The sequence below is a fragment of the Heteronotia binoei genome, chromosome 13, assembly GCF_032191835.1.
Source record: "Heteronotia binoei isolate CCM8104 ecotype False Entrance Well chromosome 13, APGP_CSIRO_Hbin_v1, whole genome shotgun sequence".
NCBI lineage: Eukaryota > Metazoa > Chordata > Lepidosauria > Squamata > Gekkonidae > Heteronotia > Heteronotia binoei.
Window position 1 is genome coordinate 71177436 of NC_083235.1, and position 19877 is coordinate 71197312.

The 19877-nt window shown below is 45.3% G+C and overlaps 1 protein-coding gene across 3 annotated transcripts in view; it reads right to left on the reverse strand.

The window, feature by feature from the left end:
• Positions 1-676: 676 nt before the first annotated feature.
• Positions 677-19877, reverse strand: part of ST6GALNAC2 (ST6 N-acetylgalactosaminide alpha-2,6-sialyltransferase 2) — a 64801-nt gene continuing 45600 nt past the window's right edge. Inside the window, exons 2-9 of one of the 3 annotated variants that reach the window (XM_060253045.1) lie at positions 14022-14079; positions 10953-11127; positions 7080-7245; positions 5209-5347; positions 4754-4857; positions 3790-3873; positions 2449-2548; positions 677-2043 (exon numbers count right to left, since the gene is read on the reverse strand). In XM_060253045.1, the coding sequence (XP_060109028.1) occupies positions 1876-2043; positions 2449-2548; positions 3790-3873; positions 4754-4857; positions 5209-5347; positions 7080-7245; positions 10953-11127; positions 14022-14079 (994 nt within the window). In that variant the 3' untranslated portion in view covers positions 677-1875. Of the gene's footprint in view, positions 2044-2448; positions 2549-3789; positions 3874-4753; positions 4858-5208; positions 5348-7079; positions 7246-10952; positions 11128-14021; positions 14080-19877 lie in introns of those variants that run through there. The other 2 variants (XM_060253048.1, XM_060253047.1) reach the window with 2 other exon arrangements.

Consider the following 19877-nt stretch of genomic DNA (forward strand, 5'->3'; position numbering starts at 1 on the left):
GCAGTTTCTAATTCGTTAGCCATTGAGTGTGAACAACCGCCTGTAACATGTCATGGGTGCTGGGGACCCTGCAGAAGAAACCGTGCCCCTGCCACCTGCACCAGTGCCCCCGCCTCCTGCTGGAGAAGATCCAAGCCCCCCTGCCTCGCCCTCTCGGGTGGCTCGTGTGCGTGACCGCCTTCGTCAGGACCTCAGGGATCGGAGGAGGGCGGCACGCTCACGAGCAAGACGCTCCCTGAGCCCTGAATTTTAAAAGGATTCTGGCCTTCCTAGGTGTGAGGATGCTGGAGTCTCAGCAGGATCCTGGCCGCCCCTCTGGGTCAGCAATTAGCCCAAATGGGCAACAGACAGCAGAGGGCTATATAGCTGTGGGCTTTGGGAGGAGGCTTTGTGGAAGCAACTAGTCACTTACCTGACGTTCTAGCATCCACTTTGGCTTCTGGACCCCTTGACGTTGGCTTTGACTTCTGGACCCCGTGACTTCGGCTTCTGAACCCCTGACCTGCGATACCTGGACTGTGATTTGGTTTTGGCGCTTTGGACCCTCTTTGCTCACCAGCTAGAGACCTTGGACTGCCCCTGGACTTCGCCTGGCCTGGCCCCAGCTCGTGACATAACATTTGCTTTGGTGTTAGTTGCTAAGTTTATCCTAACAAACCAGTGCTTTTATAGATTATACAAACGTAGGCAATTTTATTTAGTTTGCATGATTTATACAAACGTTTACAATTTACACACAGTTCAATTTTTCTTGGCAAACTCTTTTTTTCAGTGCACGTTTTATATACACAGCCCTACACTAGTCACTCAACCCCCTGTGGCTAGCTGTCCTACATGATGTGGGAGGGACTGCCCTATTTATCACTGTGTAAGCAGAAACTTTGTGACTCCTAGCCAGGCAGGTTTAGTATTCATAAAGTGATTCCTCAAGACTGAGCTGGACCCCAGACAGTGCGGGTGGGTAAGTTGCCAATGTAGAATGAAGATGTTTAGCCCAGTACTCGTCAGGGGGAGACTACCTCATGAACCAGCAAGGAGAAAGTTTCACATGATCCACCTATATTTATATAACACTACGGTGAACTTAAAGGACGGAGTTGCAATCTGGATTGTAGAAAAAGGAGGGTCCCCTCTGCTACTGAAAACCACCACAGTGTATAAAAGAAGGGGCACAAAGAAGTTTTCCCCATACAATTGGGACAAAAGTATCAGGCTCTCTCTTCGGTACACATTCTGTCATTTGTGCCTAGAACAGCTTAGTGCTTCTCTTTATCTCTCTCACACACAGTTCCCATGTCCGAGCTTGTTGACCCACAGTAGGGTCATAATACTCAGCTGGCTGCTTTAGAGAGAACTTTCTGAGGCTTTGTCACCCAACCATTGGTTTGCTGCATTCTTAGCACACAAAAGCAATGTTCTGTGGCTGTCACCATGGGGACAGTATTGGGCTCTGGGCAAATGCAGTGTGCTCCAGGATCCTTTGCCCCATTTAACAGTGAGTTCTGTCGGCTAGGAGGAGGGCTGGAACGATGCCAGGAACTACCGTACTAGGTCAAGACATTATTCTGTGAAGACCGATCATCTCACTTCTAGAAAAAGCATAATTGAAAGTAGGTGAGCAGCAGCTGAGCTGCTACAATTATGTCTGTTTCGTTATCATCTAGCTAGCCCCAGCTTTTTTAAGCCAAAGAGGTGGCAATGGTGATTCTACAGCAGTGTCTCTGGAGTTTGCTGACTGTTAGCCATAGATAGATCTTTCTTCTGACAGGGCAAACAGCTGCTACAGTTCTCAGTTCCACTCATGACCTACAGCCAAAGGACTCCTGTGGAACAGGAAAGTTTTCACACTTAGACAACGAAGAGCAGGTGCCCACTTCATTGCTGATACAGCTTCATGATGCCAATCCGGTGCAAGCGCTTCCACAGCTCCGACTCTAACAGCATGTCATGGTTGGCATAGAACACCAAGGGCTTTTTCTCGCTGTCATAATAGTGGTCGGAGAACTTCCTGTAGTTCTCTGTGATGAATCCATAGGCACTGACCTAAAAGGAACCAGAGGTGATGAGATGAGTTAGGTGGGGTGATGGCCAGGCCATCGTGCCTCTAGCATGCTCACTGGCAGCACCCAACGCAAAGCAATATGGCACATAACGAAAAGCACAAGATGGATACTTTCAATTTTTCATGCGTCCGTGGAATGTCTGAAAAGGTAGCTCGCCCATCTCACTCCCTCTGAAGTGAGAGTTCTAAATGTTTGGAACTGGAATGGAATAAGGGAGCTGCATATCACTGCCATCTGATGGTTACTTAGAAGATTCAACTGCAGGGCCTTGTTTCAGTGATTCTGTTAAGACATGAAGACCCTCAGAAACATTTTTGAATCACAAGCCCGCTTAGCTTCAGAATTACCAGATACTAGGAAGTTTATTCAAAGATTCTTCTCTTACCTGGTCACAGGTGTGCAGAGCTGTTAGAAGCATAAGGGCACCAGTGCTGGGCATGTAGAGATGCCCAAATTGGGTGTTCATTATTTCAGATCTTAAAAACCTGTAACAGACGAAAGAAAATTATCATTGTGGAAAAGGTCAGCTGTAGAACTGGCTCTGTTGGTTGTAAGGCATGGGTTGCATAAACTGGGCTGATTTCACATTTCTAGCTTACCCATCTTCCTGATATGCTAGCTTTCCACATACAAGTTTCCTCGAGGTAGAGGCAGTTTTGAATGATTGCTTCTCATGCGTGCCGGCAAATGGTTTAATTCTGTGACAGGATAGTATCATGTCTTTTACAGTCCAACTAGCTCCCCAGAAACCACACAGGACATAAAATGGGGTTTCTAGTTCTCAAAGGTAAAGGTTTTTACCCACCTCACCCAACCACACAAATTACGTATCTCATGAACCCATTGCTAGCCCGGTCCAAGCACTACAATAGGACTATGGTGTAACCTTGCTCATTCAACTTACAACGCATCCTTCACCCTCATAATGCAAAAGGTGTAATTAATATATTTTATTTGTTAAATGAGCACTTGTGTCATTTATAAACATAGACTTTTGTTAGGGTTAAAACAATTTTATTGGTAACATATGGTAATAAATCTATTTCTTACATCTTTAAAAACTTTTATCTACCCCATATATTACTTTCTACCCACCCCTCCCCCCGTTACTTGACCCCCGCCGGTGTTATTTACTTAAAATGCAAATATTTAAAGGTACCTTTAACTATTAAAACAAAAATTTATATTCTTCTTAAACTTAATCATTATCAAAAATTGTCCAATGTCCTTTTATTTTCCACTCTTTTTCTACATATCTTCTAAACTTTTTCCACTCCGTCTTAAAAACTTCTAAGTCATAGTCTCTTAATATTCTTGTTAATTTGTCCATTTCACTCCATGTCATAACTTTTATAATCCACTCGCATTTCTCTGGTATTTTTTCTTGCTTCCACAACTGCGCATATTATGTCCTAGCAGCTGAAAGCAAGTACCAAATTACAGTTCTATCTTCTTTTGGAAATTTTTCCATTTGTAATCCCAACAGAAAGGTCTCTGCAACTTTCTTGAATTCCTATCCCAAGATCTTAGAAATTTCTTGCTGAATCATCTGCCAATACTTTTTTGCTTTCACAAGAGCACATATGGTAGAAAGAACCTTCATGTTTTTTACATTTCCAACATCTGTCTGGCATCTTTTTATTCATCTTTGCCAATTTTTTAGGAGTCATATACCATCTATACATCGTTTTTAACATAGACTTTTGTTGAAAGGGCAAAGCTTTACCTCTCTGTTAGATAGTGCAGGAATTCTGGGTGCAGCAGCTTGAACTTGCCTACAGATGCTTCAGAGCCGAAGTATTTCTGTGGCCTGCATCAGGAGATCAGACAAAAATGGCTTTCAGTCAGTAGTAATTAGACAGCTCTCAACTGATCCTATGACTGGGGAAGAAGTTGAGAATGCAAGCTGAACAAAGGGGCTCTTTTTTAGGCACCTGGATGCCAGACCCTGAATGAACCCATGGTAAATATATCTAGATTCCAAGGCAGGTCCCAAGACATTTTGTTTTTTGAGGGGGGAGCAGCCTCGGGGGGGGGGGGGAGCAGTACCAATATTACTATAATGTTAAATGTGATCGATGAAAGCTAGAAGACATTATAGTGTCCAAATTTTGCCATCTCAGTGTGCTTTACAGGCCCAGTCTTCTCTTTTCCCACTAATCTTCAGGAAATATGATGTTTACGCATATGGATGGGTGTGCATTTGCAATATCCTCAAGTCAGAGATATTAAACAAGGATTTTTTTTTTTACAGACTCGCAAGACAAAAGGCATATGTAAGAAAAGGGAAATAAGATAACTTCCATACCCATGATTACAAATCTTAAACCCAGTTAAAGAGCTAGAAAAGTATCACAGATACAGTAGTAGGAGCAAATATGAAGCAAGGCATATCATAAATGTAATTTTGAGGGAACCTGATAAAGTGATAATGTTTTAGAACAGAGGGTGTTTATAGGAGAATATTTCTACTGTGTGGCTGGTTTGCCGACCTCAAGGTTATCTCTCAGCTAATCCACTAGGATGTTGGAAATGCAGACATATGAAGGCTGAAAAGAAAGAGGGTAAAGACGTAACCCCAAGGATGCCAGCCCAGAGTACTGTGCATTGCTGATGTTCATGCTGGATCACCAAGAAGGGCATGATGGTTGAAACAGCTACAGGGGAAACAGCAAAAGACTAGTACTTACTCATCGCCTTTGTCATAACCTTCTGAAACAGGGATGCCCAACACAGCAGATTTGATCATGAGGTAATCACGTATATCTGAGGGAATGAAAATGTACCATACATCCTGCAGCCATATTCGGAAGGAATGCAAAACACAAAACAGAAGTATCAGATTGATGGACTATTACATACTTCAGTCATGTCTGTGGTAGTGAGGCACAAATGTAACTAGATTTCCAGCTGATCATGAAGGATTCTTTGAACCATGGAAGTTCAGTCTCCTACTTGCCCATGCTCCACTACCACGCCCTAATTTCTACTACTATTTCTTTCTTCGTGATAGCAAAAAACCCCAAACAATCAGGGCCATTGTGCACACAAAGCTGCAAAAGCCAGAATAGCCTGAAGTTCTACACTGTCATAAGGCTGCATGTGTGGGGCAGGAAGAAGAAATCCTAGTAGGTTGTGTATATACCTTGCCCTGTGGTATCTGGGTGAAGCCATATTCTGCATAAGCAATAAGAGAATTCTTCATGGTGTTTACTGTGAAACCGTAAAAGGAGGTCTTTGTCCCAACATCTTCCTCAAAGCCTTTGATCACTGCCCCGTTGAGCCTGTGAGGAGAAAAGAGGTACACACATTCTGAGGAATATAATGCTATTCGTCAGTAAATTAACTACATGGCACTCCTCGGTATATGACCAAGGCTTAAAGATTTTTGTTTGTAAGGTACTAAAACAGGGATCCAAAGGATTCTTTAATCGCTATCCTGCCACCTACAGGGGTTCCACTTGGGCAAATGCTGCAAGCCACAAATGGAAATCCATCATCCCATATCAAACGTTACTCTATCAAGCCTAGCTAGAATGAAGAACCATAGGCTTTTGATATATTACTGCAGTCCCCTGCAAGGTGGGATTCTAACTATAAACAACCCTAAAGTGAATGGCCTACATCTTTTAGAAGAGAATCCAACGAAGACAACAGCCAATCCATCACAGATGTTACTGAAAGCACAGGAATATATTTTGAAAAAAAGGCAAGGATGGAAAAAGCAAGGCAGCTCCCTACAGAGGAGAATCAGAAACGAGCAAACAGCCGTTTATAGTCAGGAGTAGTCTTTGCCAATGGGCTGCCTCAAGTCACATGCTGAAAGAGCCCCAGCTGCAGAGCCCTGCACATGCCAAAGCTAGTGGGGGGGGGGGGAGAGTAAAAGCTGGCTTATTTGGGGCGACTCTCTTTGGGCCTCAACAGGTTTGTGGTGGCTGTGGCTCCCGCCAACCCCTCTTGCTTGGTCCAGCAGGGGGAGGGCAATGGAGCAGCAGTGATTGGGGGGGGGGGTGTTGGTTCCTGAATTTTTGCCCAGGGTCCTGGAATCACAAAGACTGCCCCTATGTAAAGTAACTAGTCAGCCTAAGCTGAAGGAAAATCCTGTCCATAGTTAAACTCAAAGATTCTGAGAACGTCAGTAAAGCAGGCCCTGAGCATATGAACATATGAAGCTGCCTTCTACTGAATCAGACCCTGGGTCCATCAAAGTCAGTATTGTCTTCTCAGACTGGCAGCGGCTCTCCAGGGTCTCAAGCTGAGGTTTTTCACGCCTATTTGCCTGGAGCCTTTTTTGGAGATGCTGGGGATTGAACCTGGGACCTTCTGCTTCCCAAGCAGATGCTCTACCACTGAGCCACCGTCCCTCCCCTGGATCTACTACTGGATCATATCTACTGGATCCATTTCTTAACTCTTCAGCATGCCCTAAGCTCCTTCAAGAAAAGTCTGGACAGAAACGTGAAACCCAATCAGATATGGATTGTTGCTGGCCTGAGACAAGATATTTGCCTTCTAAAAGAGAAGGTGACAAACACAGTGCGTGTGGCTCTCTTATCATGCAGACAAGATCGCCTGATTTCTCAGAGGCCTGCTGAAGGGCAGGACCACTGTTAAGGGATGGCTTGGCTGACCACTCACTGAAGCTCACAGCTCAGCAGAGGACCCACCACTCATATCTGGTGCATCTCCAAATCATGGGACTACATTGTAGCAGCAGAGGAAATAGAATATAAGAGAATTAGTTTTGCTGCCTCCTCCAGGTACCCTTCCTATACAGAAATATGAGACTGGTCTTATAGTGAAGCTACGATAGGGGTGGGATAAAGGAGCTGCAAAACAGTGGAGGAAGAAGAGGAAGGGAACTGTTAGGGAGACCATGGACAAGCCTGTACTTGAGGACAAACAAATATCTCCATATGTTCCTGCGTTAGGGCATGCCCCCCCTGCACACTTTGGCTCATCCCCAAATGATCTTGTGTTTCTTCCCAAAGGTTTGGGTTGCCAGCCTCTTTGTACCTGAAGACAAAGTCATGAGCATCTATGTTCTTGCCTTGGCGGGATCCATTCAGAATTCCCCCATTGCCCACCACAGCACAGCGGATGCAGCTGTTGGGGGGCGTGGTCTTGGCAAAGAGCCTACCGTTGGCGGAGTCATTGAGGAGCCGCACTGTGGAAGCAATAACTGCAGAGCAAAGCAAATTGATGCAAGGCATTAGAACAAAAGGAGCCAAAAACAAGAGGACACAAAATCAGCATGGGGAAACCACTAATTTGGGGTTAAGGAACGTTCAAGTACTAAGAGGATGGCGAGAAACCACACAAAGCAAAGCTCCAGTTAGTTTTATCCTCGTAATACGTCGTTCTGCATTTTGGGGGGTGGAGAGAGTAGTTCTGTTAAAACCCTGAATAATTAGTTCTGAAAAATCAATAATCTGAAATCTGTTTAGGGGCAATTTCTGAAATGTAAAAGATCGATTCAGAAGCTCCCGCAAGAAGGAAGGCAGCAAAAGATCTCAGAGACTCACAGCATCCATTCGTGGATGCGAGACCACCAAGGAAGGCTTTGCAGAGGAAGGCAATGGCAAACCATCTCTGCTTCTCACTTGTTTGAAAGCCCCTTGCTGGGGTCACCGTAAATTGGGTGCAACTTGAAGGCACTCACGTTACAGAGAAGTTCCTGCAATAACAGAGGCGAAAAAGTCTTCTTTTCAAAATTTTCCTTTCTGTCTTCTCTTGGCGCCAGATAGAACTTCCCAAGGAAGTTGACACTCCCAAGGAAGATAGTAGTAACCCTGTGAAAAAGTCCTTTGCCAGTACACAACTTCTTTGCTCAAGTATTCTTTAGGCACCATCTCACGCACTTCCCTCCACCCAGCAAGAACTTTCTCCAGCTAGCATTTCCCAAGCTTTTTTTGTTTCTCCCTCTGCTTCCAGAGCACCTCTCTTACAAATTCAGGACATTAGCTGGCCAGGCTGTCAGTACAGTTTAGCAAACAGAGAAGAGAGGGTGTGGGGAAGGAAGTGAGATGCTTCCCGGCTGCCAATGTCCAGCAGCAACAATGGAGCAGGTTGTGACAGAGCCCTTTAGTTAAGGTTAATTACCACATAGACACTGGGACCTTTTATTCAGACAAATGTCACAAGATGCTGATACAGACATTTTCATTCCCCTCCCATCTCCAGGCTTAGGTCTTTAGTGAGAAACCACACATGGGGAACGCCATTATAAAAATCATGACTCTTGCAATACTAAGCATTTTGACCAAATTAAAACAAAATTAAAAACTCTTTTAGTTTTTGCTACAAAACAGATGAAGGAATCTTCCCTTTCTTTCCCCTCCCTTCCACTCACACCCTTTTATTTCCTTTTCTTCAGGACTGCCACACCCACAGCACATGTGCAGTAGAACTTTCAAAATGAGTGAAAGGGCAGTGAGAAAAGAACTGTATAGATGACTGCATATTTCTCCTTCCCACCTTGCAGTTAGATGGATGAGTCCCCATGAAGTTGGTCCCATGGGCGGCTGTGGAGCAACAAGTTCATAGGAGGCATCATGAGAAGCTAAAGAAAGGACATGAACTCCGGCCACAACTGTAGACGAGCATTCTGTTTGCTACAGACAATTACTATCTCCCTGGACTTCAGATTTTTTATGTGAAACAGGAGCTGACACTTGAATTCAGGGTGGGGGTGGGGGGGAACACCTGTTTATGTAGGCTTCCCAACCCTCCCGCCCTGGCGGGGGACCCCAGGATTTCCACCCTCTTCCCCCGCTCCCCCAAAAAACGGAAGCGGGGGGAGGGGGGGAAATGGTGCCGGGGAACATGGCGAGCCGCCCGATCCTGGAGCGGGTGAGGCCGCCGCGCCGCTGCCACCCCCTCCCCGCCCACTGCAGCTGCTCCTCCGAGATGGGCCCAGGCTGAGCCCATCTTGGAGGAGAAGCCAAGAGGCGGCAGCAGCGCAGGCAAAACCAGAGAAGGGGAGGGCGAGGCAGGCCAGGAGCATGGCAAGCCGCGAATCCGGGCCCTTCTAGGACCCGGACTCGCGGCTCGCCACGCCCCCAGCCCGCCTCCACCCCCCCTCCGATTCCACCCCAGAGGCGGAGCGGGCGAGGCCGCCGCGCCGCTGCCGCCCCCACCGCCCCACCGCAGCTGCTCCTCCGAGGAGCAGCCACAGCGAGCAGAGAAGAGGCGGCAGCCGCGCAGCGGCGTCGCCCGCTCCGAGATGGGGCAGCTCACCATGCTCCCCGGCGCCGTTTCCCCCCACTCCCCCCAGCTCCACCCCAGTGTCTCCTGGCTCCACCCCCAAAGTCTCCTGGCTCCACCCCAAAGTCCCCAGATATTTCTGGGATTGGACTTGGCAACCCTATGTTTATGAAAATTCTGTTTATGGCCAGGATGCAGGACTATCTGTTCTAATCTGTTAAGGTGAAGAGGGGAGCCTGATCCTTGCTGTGATCAGCAGGCATGCTCAGCTATAATTGTTCTCTCCATAAGTAGCCATGTTTATCCACTTGTGAATTTTAAAACATTTTTCTGACTCCAACTGAGAGAAGTTTATCTGTTGCAATACAGCATGCACACTAATGTTTGACCTATGTATAATCTGTAAGGTCTCCAGGAACAAGAGATGTCCTAAGTAATCCTTATATAATGGAGAAACACGTGAATCCGCTTCTCTTGATTTGGCAACCACCCCTTTCTGATAACAGTAGATTAACATTCTTTTTTATACCAACACGGCGGCTACCCAACCTGAATCTACCTCCTAATGCGTTAACTACTTGGTCTGTTACTGATTAAGATATCATAGTTAGGCATTCATAGCTAGGCATGCAGAACTTTGAATAGGTTCCACCACAGAAAGGATGCATACTTCTCTCACCGGACTACGTAAAGTCTTCTCCCATTTGCTCAACTTAATCAGTGGATGGACCCAGTTTGGTGTAGTGGTTAGTGTGTCAGACTAGGATCTGGTAAATTCTACATGTGCCATGGAATTATTCTGGGTGACACTGGGCCAGTCTCACACTCTTAGCCTAACCTACTCACAGAGTTGTGGTGATTAAATGGTGGAGAAAAGAATGGAGTAAGCTGCTTTTGGTCCCCATTAGGATAAAAGCTGAGTAAATAAATTAAAACCTTTTCTCCACTGTCCTAGGAACTCATTGGTTTATTCTCCTCAGTCATGACCCCTTTGTTAGATTTTTAAAACAAGCCTTTTGCCCAGGAAAAAAAATCCGTTATCTGGGAACAAAGATTGTTATCTCTTACGGTATCTCTATTGAAAATCAGGATTTTCATATGTACAGACAAGATGGCTTGAAATATTTAACCTTCCTGGTCTAAATTTCTGTCCCCTACCCTTTCCTCTGTACATTCAATAAAACTGTTTAATTTAAAGCTTTACTTTGACTGGTGAATCTGCATCCAAGGTGCCCAGCGTCTCCACATTCACTCCACTTTCAGTAAGGAGTGATCCACTGAGAGACATACAAGTCACGATACAAACAACAATTGATTAACTAGCAGAAGAACATAACCCTGCAGGTACTTAAATGGGTCCACCAAATGTATATTTTTATTAGCATGTTCTTTTAATAAAAGGATATACAAAAGGATATACAGGATGATATACAACTTTTAATAAAAGGATGTACACCTAACGATTTTGTTGTTCCCAAAGTCACTGAAATGTCACTGGCAGTTGCTGGGCAAGCCTGATTACTCATTGTGTATATGTTGATGACCTATGCTTCTGGGAAGAGCTCCATGAGAGCCTGGCTTGGAGTTGCAACATTCATATTAAAGTGCACGCATTCGACATCACCCCCTGAATGACAGCATCTAACAACCACAGCGGTTAACAGCCCTGTCCCAACCTATTACCTCCATATGACAACCCCCGCCAGCCATAGGGGGCGTTGTGTTCCTTCAGTCTGTCCCAAGTCTCTGGGGTGAAGTGCTGCTCCCATATCAGTACTGGAATGTCAAAATCAAATTGCTTCCCAAATATGGGGTCCATCTTCACTTTGGACTTTAATAACCAGTGGCACAAACTAGACTGAGAGAGACTCAAAGTGAGTAATGACAAATGCAGTAAGTGCTAGCAGCAATCCATAATTTTACGTATGTAGGACATCAAAGCAATCTGCCATCTTCAAGTATAAGAAAGTCACCAGGACAACGTCCATATCGTATACAGGGAGCCTTGATTACATCTCCAGCATTCCAGGCTCTTAGGGCGTTTTCGCACAGGGCTTACCCCGGAGCGACGTCCCTCTTCACCATGCAGCGTCTGCGCAGATTTCGCACCAACTGCTCCACAGAGCCGCGAAGAGCCGCGGCTTTTGCGTCGCAAATGTAAACTGGTTTTTGGCGGTTTACATTTGCGACGCAAAAGCCGCGGCACTTCGCGGCTCTTCCTGGTTCTGCGGAGCTGTTGGTGCGCGGTGAAGAGGGACGTCGCTCCGGGGTATGCCCTGTGCGAAAACGCCCTTACGTTCTATAACCAGAATAACTGATGCAAACTAAATAAACCAATGCTGACAGAACCAGAGCATGCCTTTATAGTCCAGGTTTAAGCTGTTGTCAAATAGCAGTGTTCAAAATGAGTAAGAGGGCAATGCAGAACTGGTCTGGAAGGACAGGAATCAATGCCTGGAAAAATTAAGATAACATCAGGGCTGAGTGGGACAATGTTGATGCATAGGAGCTGGAAGATTCCGGACCACAAAAGTTTGTTAGAATTCTGCTTGCTTTTGCTGCAACGTATGAACATACTACCACTCTGGACTGTATACCTTGTGAATTCCAGACGCATGGAATCAGTGCACATGATACCAACCAGTTTTTCTGCTAGGGAAATGTCAGGCAGTGGCTGGATTCTCTAGTCTGAACTCTCCAGTGGGCAACTTCTGTTAGTTATAGGGCATAACTTCTGTTCTGGGATTTTATTGGTTAATTAATCTTTTAGATTGATACTGCTCAGGCATGTGCAAGTACCTCAGCTTCTGTTTATACTTGGGTGGCAGCGATGCTTTGCTTTGTTCTCCTTTCCTTTACATGAGCTCTTTCCATACAGTGGTTTAATGGTAAAGGTAGTCCCCTGTGCAAGCACCAGTTGTTTTCGACTCTGGGTGACGTTGCTTTCACAACGTTCTCACGGCAGACGTTTTACGGGGTGGTTTGCAATTGCCTTCCCCAGTCATCTACGCTTTCCCCCCAGCAAGCTGGGGACTCCTTTTACCGACCTCGGAAGGATGGAAGGCTGAGCTGGCTACCTGAAGCCAGCTTCTGCTGGAATCGAACTCAGGTCGTGAGCAGAGGGCTCCGACTGCAGTACTGCAGCTTTACCACTCTGTGCCACGGGGTACAGTGGTACAACTTATTAAATGAAACATTCTGAATGGACATCTATGGACAGAATGCTTCTGGATACTGAGTGGTATCACAGAAAAAAACATCACTCTTTTTAGTTGATGCATTTGCATTGGTTGTGTCAATACTCTGCCTGCGATTAAAAGCATGCTACCCAGACTCTAGCTACGTCAAAGTTGGTTTCATGTGCACTGCACAGATAACATGATCAATGATCACGACTTGCAGACATTAGAATCCAAATGTCTGATAGAATCTGCTTAGGTGGATTGCAGTAAGTTGCGCTATGAATATTAAGTTCATTTCAACTGCACTTGTCGACTTGCAATCACAGGCATCTTTTACAGGAAAAAAAATATGTTTACTTGTATTTCTTAGGCTGCTTTTCAGCCATAAGGGCCCCCCAAGCAGGTTACAATAAAAGCAAAATAAAACTTTTTTAAAAATAAATAAATATATATATATATGTATGTATGTATGTATGTATATATATGTATGTATGTATGTATGTATGTATGTATATAATACCCAAACACAAGCAGCATTTCATCTTGTTCTTAGCAAGGCTGGTGGCATTACATTCTTCATGAATACTGTTTGGTGTCTGCCCGATTACACAACAGCCAAAAATCTGTCCGACAACTTCTGTGATCACAGAATACTCTGATCACAAAAATGTGCACTATGTGGGGCAGCCCTTGTTCAGGTGCTAAAATGCAGAGGCATTTTGACCAGGGTATGCCATTAGGAATATAGTATGGCAACATTAGAAGTACTTTACTGGCTTCCAGTTACCTTCTTGGTGCTACTTCTTGCCTTTAAAGCACATTCTCCTGTATGAGCACTTCTCCCCAATGTCCTTTGATCATCTAATGAATTTCCACTCTAAGAACCATGACCAGCAAATGCTATATAGTAGGATCACAGCCTTTTTAGTGATGAAACCATCAGGGAGGATTGCCAGGATACTACCATTCCTGCCTCAAATGTACAATCTTGAGATTCTTTGACTTTGGGGACAGCAACATGCTAATATCCTGAGCACTTATTGTTGCCTACACTTGACATCACTACGAGACAAATCACAATTCACCCATCTCCCTCTCTCTCTCACACCGATGCCATTTTAAATGCCATGTTTCCCCCGCACTTTGTTACCTTCCAAAATAAATTATTTGATGTGCTCTTCTTCTCCAGGATTACAATATGAACACAACAAAACCCTTCGGGAATGTTTAGAAAGCCACATTCCTGACCACAAACATGGATCCTGCATGTTTACTGCCTGCATGCACAAAAAACATGGTGCCCTTGTTTCTGTGAATATGTGTAGGTAGGGCCATCTCAGTTGCCCCCTAGCTTAATGCACTGGCCCCATGCACAGATATGCTATGTGCATACAGAGTTTTTTCTCAGGAATAGTAAATTTTGGTCTCTCCTTTAAAAAAAAAGATAAATGAATGAAGCCTTAAAGCATTTGAGCATAATAAGGTCTGCTTAGACCCATTATGTGCTAGACTGCTTTGAAAAGAAGGCAAAGCAACAAGAAGCTTTTAGAAAAAATGATGTGCTTCCTACCTTCTTCTTAGTAGGATTCATATTTTCATGCTGAAATGATTCTTTGGTTGGGTTCCCTCTAGGGTTAAAACAGCCAGAAAGAGGAAATGAGCATTGACTGAGATTTGTGCATTGTATACTAAGACACCTACACTGATCCAACAGGCTTTCCCACAGAACCTTCTACCTGCTAAGCTCCCAAGGAGAATTCAGAGATGTAAAAATCATAACTTTGGTATGAACTGCAGCCCTTGTATGGACATGGGGTTAATACTAAATGGAAGATATTAGACTAATTGCGCTAGTTCAGTTTCATTGCCATCTGTCCTGCTAAAGCAAGAGGAAACAATGAGTGGTGGAGGCATGGAATGGAACAAGAGAGGAGCCGTGGAGAAAATTGAATTGGCGCACACTGGGAAAGTGGTACTGAGGTAGTGTACCATTAATGGGAGTGAAGTGAGCACACCAGAAAGCCTGGAGGGGACTTTCAGCCAGACAGCCAAGGAGACAAAGGTTTGCTAGTTCTACAGCCCAGGTATAGGCAGGAGAATTCGGCTAGCTTTAGTTTCTGCCGTCACTGCCACCATTGTGATGTGGCAACCAGAATGGGGCAATGAGGACCAAGATGCTATAAGTTGGTGTGCATTGTGTGTTTGAGTGGATGTCTGACATATTGGTTTTAAGTTCAGTTCTTTCAAAGTAGCTCCTAACATCCTAGTGCAGGAGTCCCTGACCTTTTTGAGCCTGCGGTCACATTCGGAATTCTGACACGTCATCACAAAATGGCTGCCATAAAATAGCTGCTGAAGAAGACGGAGTCAACACAGTGGGCTGCTGCATTAATTCTGTCCCTAATGCTTATCAGCTCAAAAGGCCGTTTGTTACTTTGAGAGGTTTTTCTCCCAAATAAAAAAAAAGGCTGCTGAAAGAAATTTCACTATGTTAATGGTTAATTTATATAACGAGCCATTTAAAAGAAAATGTATCCTTTGGATCTCGGATATTTCATCTCAGTTTCTTATCCAAGGGATGATATATTTCTCAGTTTACAGAGGACAATATACGTAACATTACATTTACTTATTTACTTGATTTTTAGCCCATCCTCCCCCACACGGCAGGTTCAAGGAGCATTACAACGTGAAATGACTCTACTTGATTTGTATCACCATTTACATGGCAATCAGTAACTAGGATTTTTAAGTACCATCCTGCCATTTTCGCTGTCAGAAGAGCCTTACAGCATGCCAGTATAAAAATTCTTCTATAATTATACATTAGGAAATAAAACTATTTGGAAAGAATGAAACAGCATGGAAAGGATAACCCAATATGCCCTGATCTGGATAGTTCAGCCAAGGCCGATCTCATCGGATCTTGGAAGCTTAGTGGGCTTGACTCTGACAAGTACTTGGATGGGAGACCGCCTTGAAATACCAGCAGTCGGGAGGACAGGGGCAGGCCCCCAGTAGAGGTGAGTCACCAAAACATGATGAAAAAGGGAGGGAGGGAGGGAAGGAAGAAAGGAAGGCATCTTCTGTTTGCATCTCTCAGTAGCAACTTCAAATCAAAACTAATAAACTTCTTGTTTACCAGTCTAATAAACTTGTCCTCCTCTACTCTGTAAAATTGACCGAGAACAATTCAGAGGAATCAATTTGTCTTCAACACCTAAATACCAACTGTTCCAACACTGTTCTTTAGCTGCTAGTTTTGTAAGGATTGGAATCCTCTCTGGTTTAAAAGCCTCGCATAAAATTTAAAGGTAAATGGCTGCTGCGGCTTACCTTCAGTCAACATAGTGAAGATCCTTATGCTGTGGTGGCAACTGTTGCCAAAGCAACCTTTTAAAAAATAGGCAAAAGCAATCAAATATCCAGAGCCAAAGCCTGACTTGGCACCGTCCAACTTTCTAAAACACTTGGTGGGTGCCAGGGAAAGTGTCAATGGGCACCATGGCTCCCACAACCACCACACTGGGGATGCTGTCCTAGTGCTAGCACTTACTTGAAAAGTTTAGTAAACTAGTAGGAAGTAGTAGTAGTAGTAAAACCTGTCCAGCTGCACTCACCTCCTTAGAATGCTCTCTCTGGTCAAACCATGATACCTGGCACTTTGGAGTATCTCTGCTGATGCTAGGTCAGCTCTGGGGGGAAAAAGAACAGAGACCCTGAAGCAGAAAAGTGACACAACATATCCCTACAGCGGGGGTGGGGAACATCAGGCCCAAGGGCCATTTACGGCCCTCGAGATCACTTGGTCTGGCCCTTGGGGATTGCTGGGCTGAGCTGAGCCATGTGGTGGCCTCCCTGGGGCCGGGCTGGTCGGCAAGGATCGTGCAGCCCAGCCGCATTGTGCAGCAGCCTCCCCAGGGCCTGGCTGGCTGACTGGCTGGCAGGGATCACAGGGCCCAGCCATGCTGTGGTCTCCCTGGGGCCTGGCTGGCTGGCCAGGATCGCTGCAGGGCCTGGAAAAGTCACTGTCACAGTTCAGGTAAGTTCCCCCCTCATTTCTTTATTTCCCTTTCTTTCTATTTCTTCCCCCCATTTCTTTGTTTCCTTTAATCCCCCCTTTATTTTCCCTTCTTCCCCTCTTTCTTTATTTTCCTTTATTACCTTTTCTTCCCCCATTTCTTTATTTACCTTTCTTTCCCACAATTCTTTATTTTCCTTTATCCCTCTTTAGTCCCATTTCTTCATTTCCCCTTCTTCCCCCATTTCTTTATTACCCTTTCTTCCCTCCATTTAATCTTTCTTTCTTTCTTTCTTTCTTTCTTTCTTTCTTTCTTTCTTTCTTTCTTTCTTTCTTTCTTTCTTTCTTTTTTTCTTTCTTTCTTTCTCTCTCTCCCTCTCTTCCTTCCTTCCTCTCTCTCTCTCTCTGGAGCCTAAGTGGTGGGCATTTTGAAGGACTGCTGCTGGGGTATGCGGGTGCCTTTAAAGGTCTGCTGGGAGCAGCTGCAGTATCCACATGAAGGGAGGGGAGGGGTGGCAGGGGTGGGGGGTGGGAGCCAGCTATCACCAGTTCAATTTGCATGTGACTATCCCAGATGGTGTGACCTAATATGCTAATATTAGGGGATGTGGTCTAATATGCCTGGACCTAGGCATTTGCCTAGGGGAGCGGGTCGGTGTGTGTGTGTGTGTGTATGCTGAATTAGGCTCTCCCCACATGACTTCAAATACTTGGCTACTGAGCCAAGCCTCTTTTCCTTCTATTGGCATAGGTTTCTCCCCCTCCTGGTCCCCTGGGGAAGGAAGGAAGGAGCCAAAACTTCCTTTGCCCACTTCCCTGGATCACAAAGAAAGCAGCATTAAGACCAACAAGCGCTAATGTATTAATCATGTTTTAAGTTTTTTTAAAAAACCTTTAATTGTGTTTGTGTCCTTTATAAAGTTTATCACTCTGCTACCTGGCATTACATTTGATGACACACATGGCCCAGCCTGACGAGGTCTCATTTATGTCAGATCCGGCCCTCATAACGAATGAGTTCGACACCCCTGAGTTAGCCTGTACAACAGGTGAACTGAGCTTGTTAGACCAGACCAAGTGCAGAAATTTGCAAGTTAATCAAGATACTATTACTAAATATGAGCAGCTATATTGTTCATATCTATCATCTTGCACCCCACCTTCCCCCCAAAAGTAGTCTTCGCATGAATTAGATACGAGTTATCTAGCTATTAATGTTTAACAAAATTTCTTAATGCCTAATTAGCTCCTATGCCAACGAATTACGGTAGTCAGATTCCAAACACTTTACAAATACAGCTAAATAATGTATTGCTCCGCTGTAAGAACATAAGAGAAGCCATGTTAGATCAGGCCAATGGCCCATCCAGTCCAACACTCTGTGTCACACAGTGGCAAAAATTTTTTATATATACACACACATTGTGGCTAATAGCCACTGATGGACCTCTGCTCCATATTTTTATCTAAACCCCTCTTGAAGCTGGCTATGCTTGTGGCCGCCACCACCTCCTGTGGCAGTGAATTCCACATATTAATCACCCTTTGGGTGAAGAATACTCCTGTAATATAGGAGTATGAAATAAATATTATCAGATTTAGAACAACACACTTAGGAATATGACCTTTATGAATACAAATATTAAAACTTCACCTCTGGTTTCCTCCTCTTTGTTTTCATCTTGGGTGAAGTAGTGAGAACAAGCTGGTGGGGATTTTAAGATTATTTATTTATTTATTTATGATTTATAAACCACACTTCCTTCAATGGGCTCGGGGCGGGGAACAACAATTAATAAATATACACAGTTAAAATTAATTAATACAATAAAACAACCTTAAAAACAAGTCAAATTCTGCAAATGGTGATATCAAACTGCAGCCACTTCTCCCATACATCCCCCAGCTGGTATAAGACAGATGACACAGCCTTAAAGCAGTGGGTCAATTCAACAGAATGATTTCAGCAGAGCCGCTACAGCAGGGAGGCCCCAGACTGACGTCCACTGCCTTGGTTAAAAGCCTGGTAGAACAACTCTGTTTTACAAGCCCTGTGGAACTGCAATAGTTCCCGCAGGGCCCTAATCTCCACTGGGAACTTGTTCCACCAGGTAAGGGTCAGGACAGAAAAGAGGTGAAGTGGACTTCTTTTGGGCCAGGAATCACCAGCAAATGTTGATCCGTGGAGGACCCGGACTCGCGGCTTGCCATGCCCCTGGCCCGCCTCCACCACCTCCTCCGATTCCACCCCAGAGGCGGAGCGGGTGAGGCCACCGTGCCGCTGCCGCCTCTTCTCCACTCGCCGTGGCTGCTCCTCCAAGATGGGCTCAGGCTGAGCCCATCTCGGAGGAGCAGCCACGGCGAGCAGAGAAGAGGCGGCAGCTGCGCAGCAGCGTCGCCCGCTCCGAGACGGGGCAGCTGGCCACGCTCCCCAGCGCCGTTTCCCCCCTCCCCCTAGCTCCACCCCAGTGTCTCCTGGCTCCACCCCCAAAGTCCCCAGATATTTCTGGGGTTGGACTTGGCAACCCTACATTACACTCAAAGTATGATATTTGCATAACTTGCCTTAAAGTATATAGTGCCTTTGTCTATGGATTCTAGGCCCAAAGTCTGGGGAACAAAGAACAATAGGCCTCTCTTAGGGCGTTTTCGCACTGACCTTAATCGGAAGCGACGCCCCTCTTCAGCGCGCAGGATCTGCCCGGATTTCGCACCAATTGCCGCGGAGCACCCGGAAGAGCCGGAAAGTCCCGCGGCTTTTGCGGCGCAAATGGAAACCGCCAAAAACCAGTTTCCATTTGCGCTGCAAAAGCCGCGGGACTTTCCGGCTCTTCCGGGTGCTCCGCGGCAATTGGTGCGAAATCCGGGCTGATCCTGCGCGCTGAAGAGGGGCGTCGCTGCCGATTAAGGTCAGTGCGAAAACGCCCTTAGAGTCTTTACTAAGTGTATTAGCTTAGAGAGGAAGCCTCTTGTTTAGCAGAACTTTCTTATCATCATTTGTTCTGTAAACATCTTTCGGTGAAGAGTAAGCTATCTTTCCCACCTCCGGGGGCCCATCCCTTGGAAAAGGTCAAATCCCCCGCCTAGAGCAAAAGTTCTGCTCTTGCACATTTTGGAGTTGAGCCAGGGGTCCACACTGGAGACCAACAGGAAAAGGATGAAACAGCAGTTATAAGGATACAAACAAGTGAGACTTGGAGGTCCTGATTACGAAAACCCGAGTAATATCAATTCATCTCTCACTTCTAAACCTGGAAATGTGATTTATTTGGCCAATGAATGTAATCAGAGTGTCAGAAGCGAAGGACGATGTAGCCAATCAATAAATTGGCCTTTGTTTACAGAAATGCCGTTTTCCTTCGGTCATCTTCTCCATAGTCATAGAGAAGATGGCCGAAGGAAAAC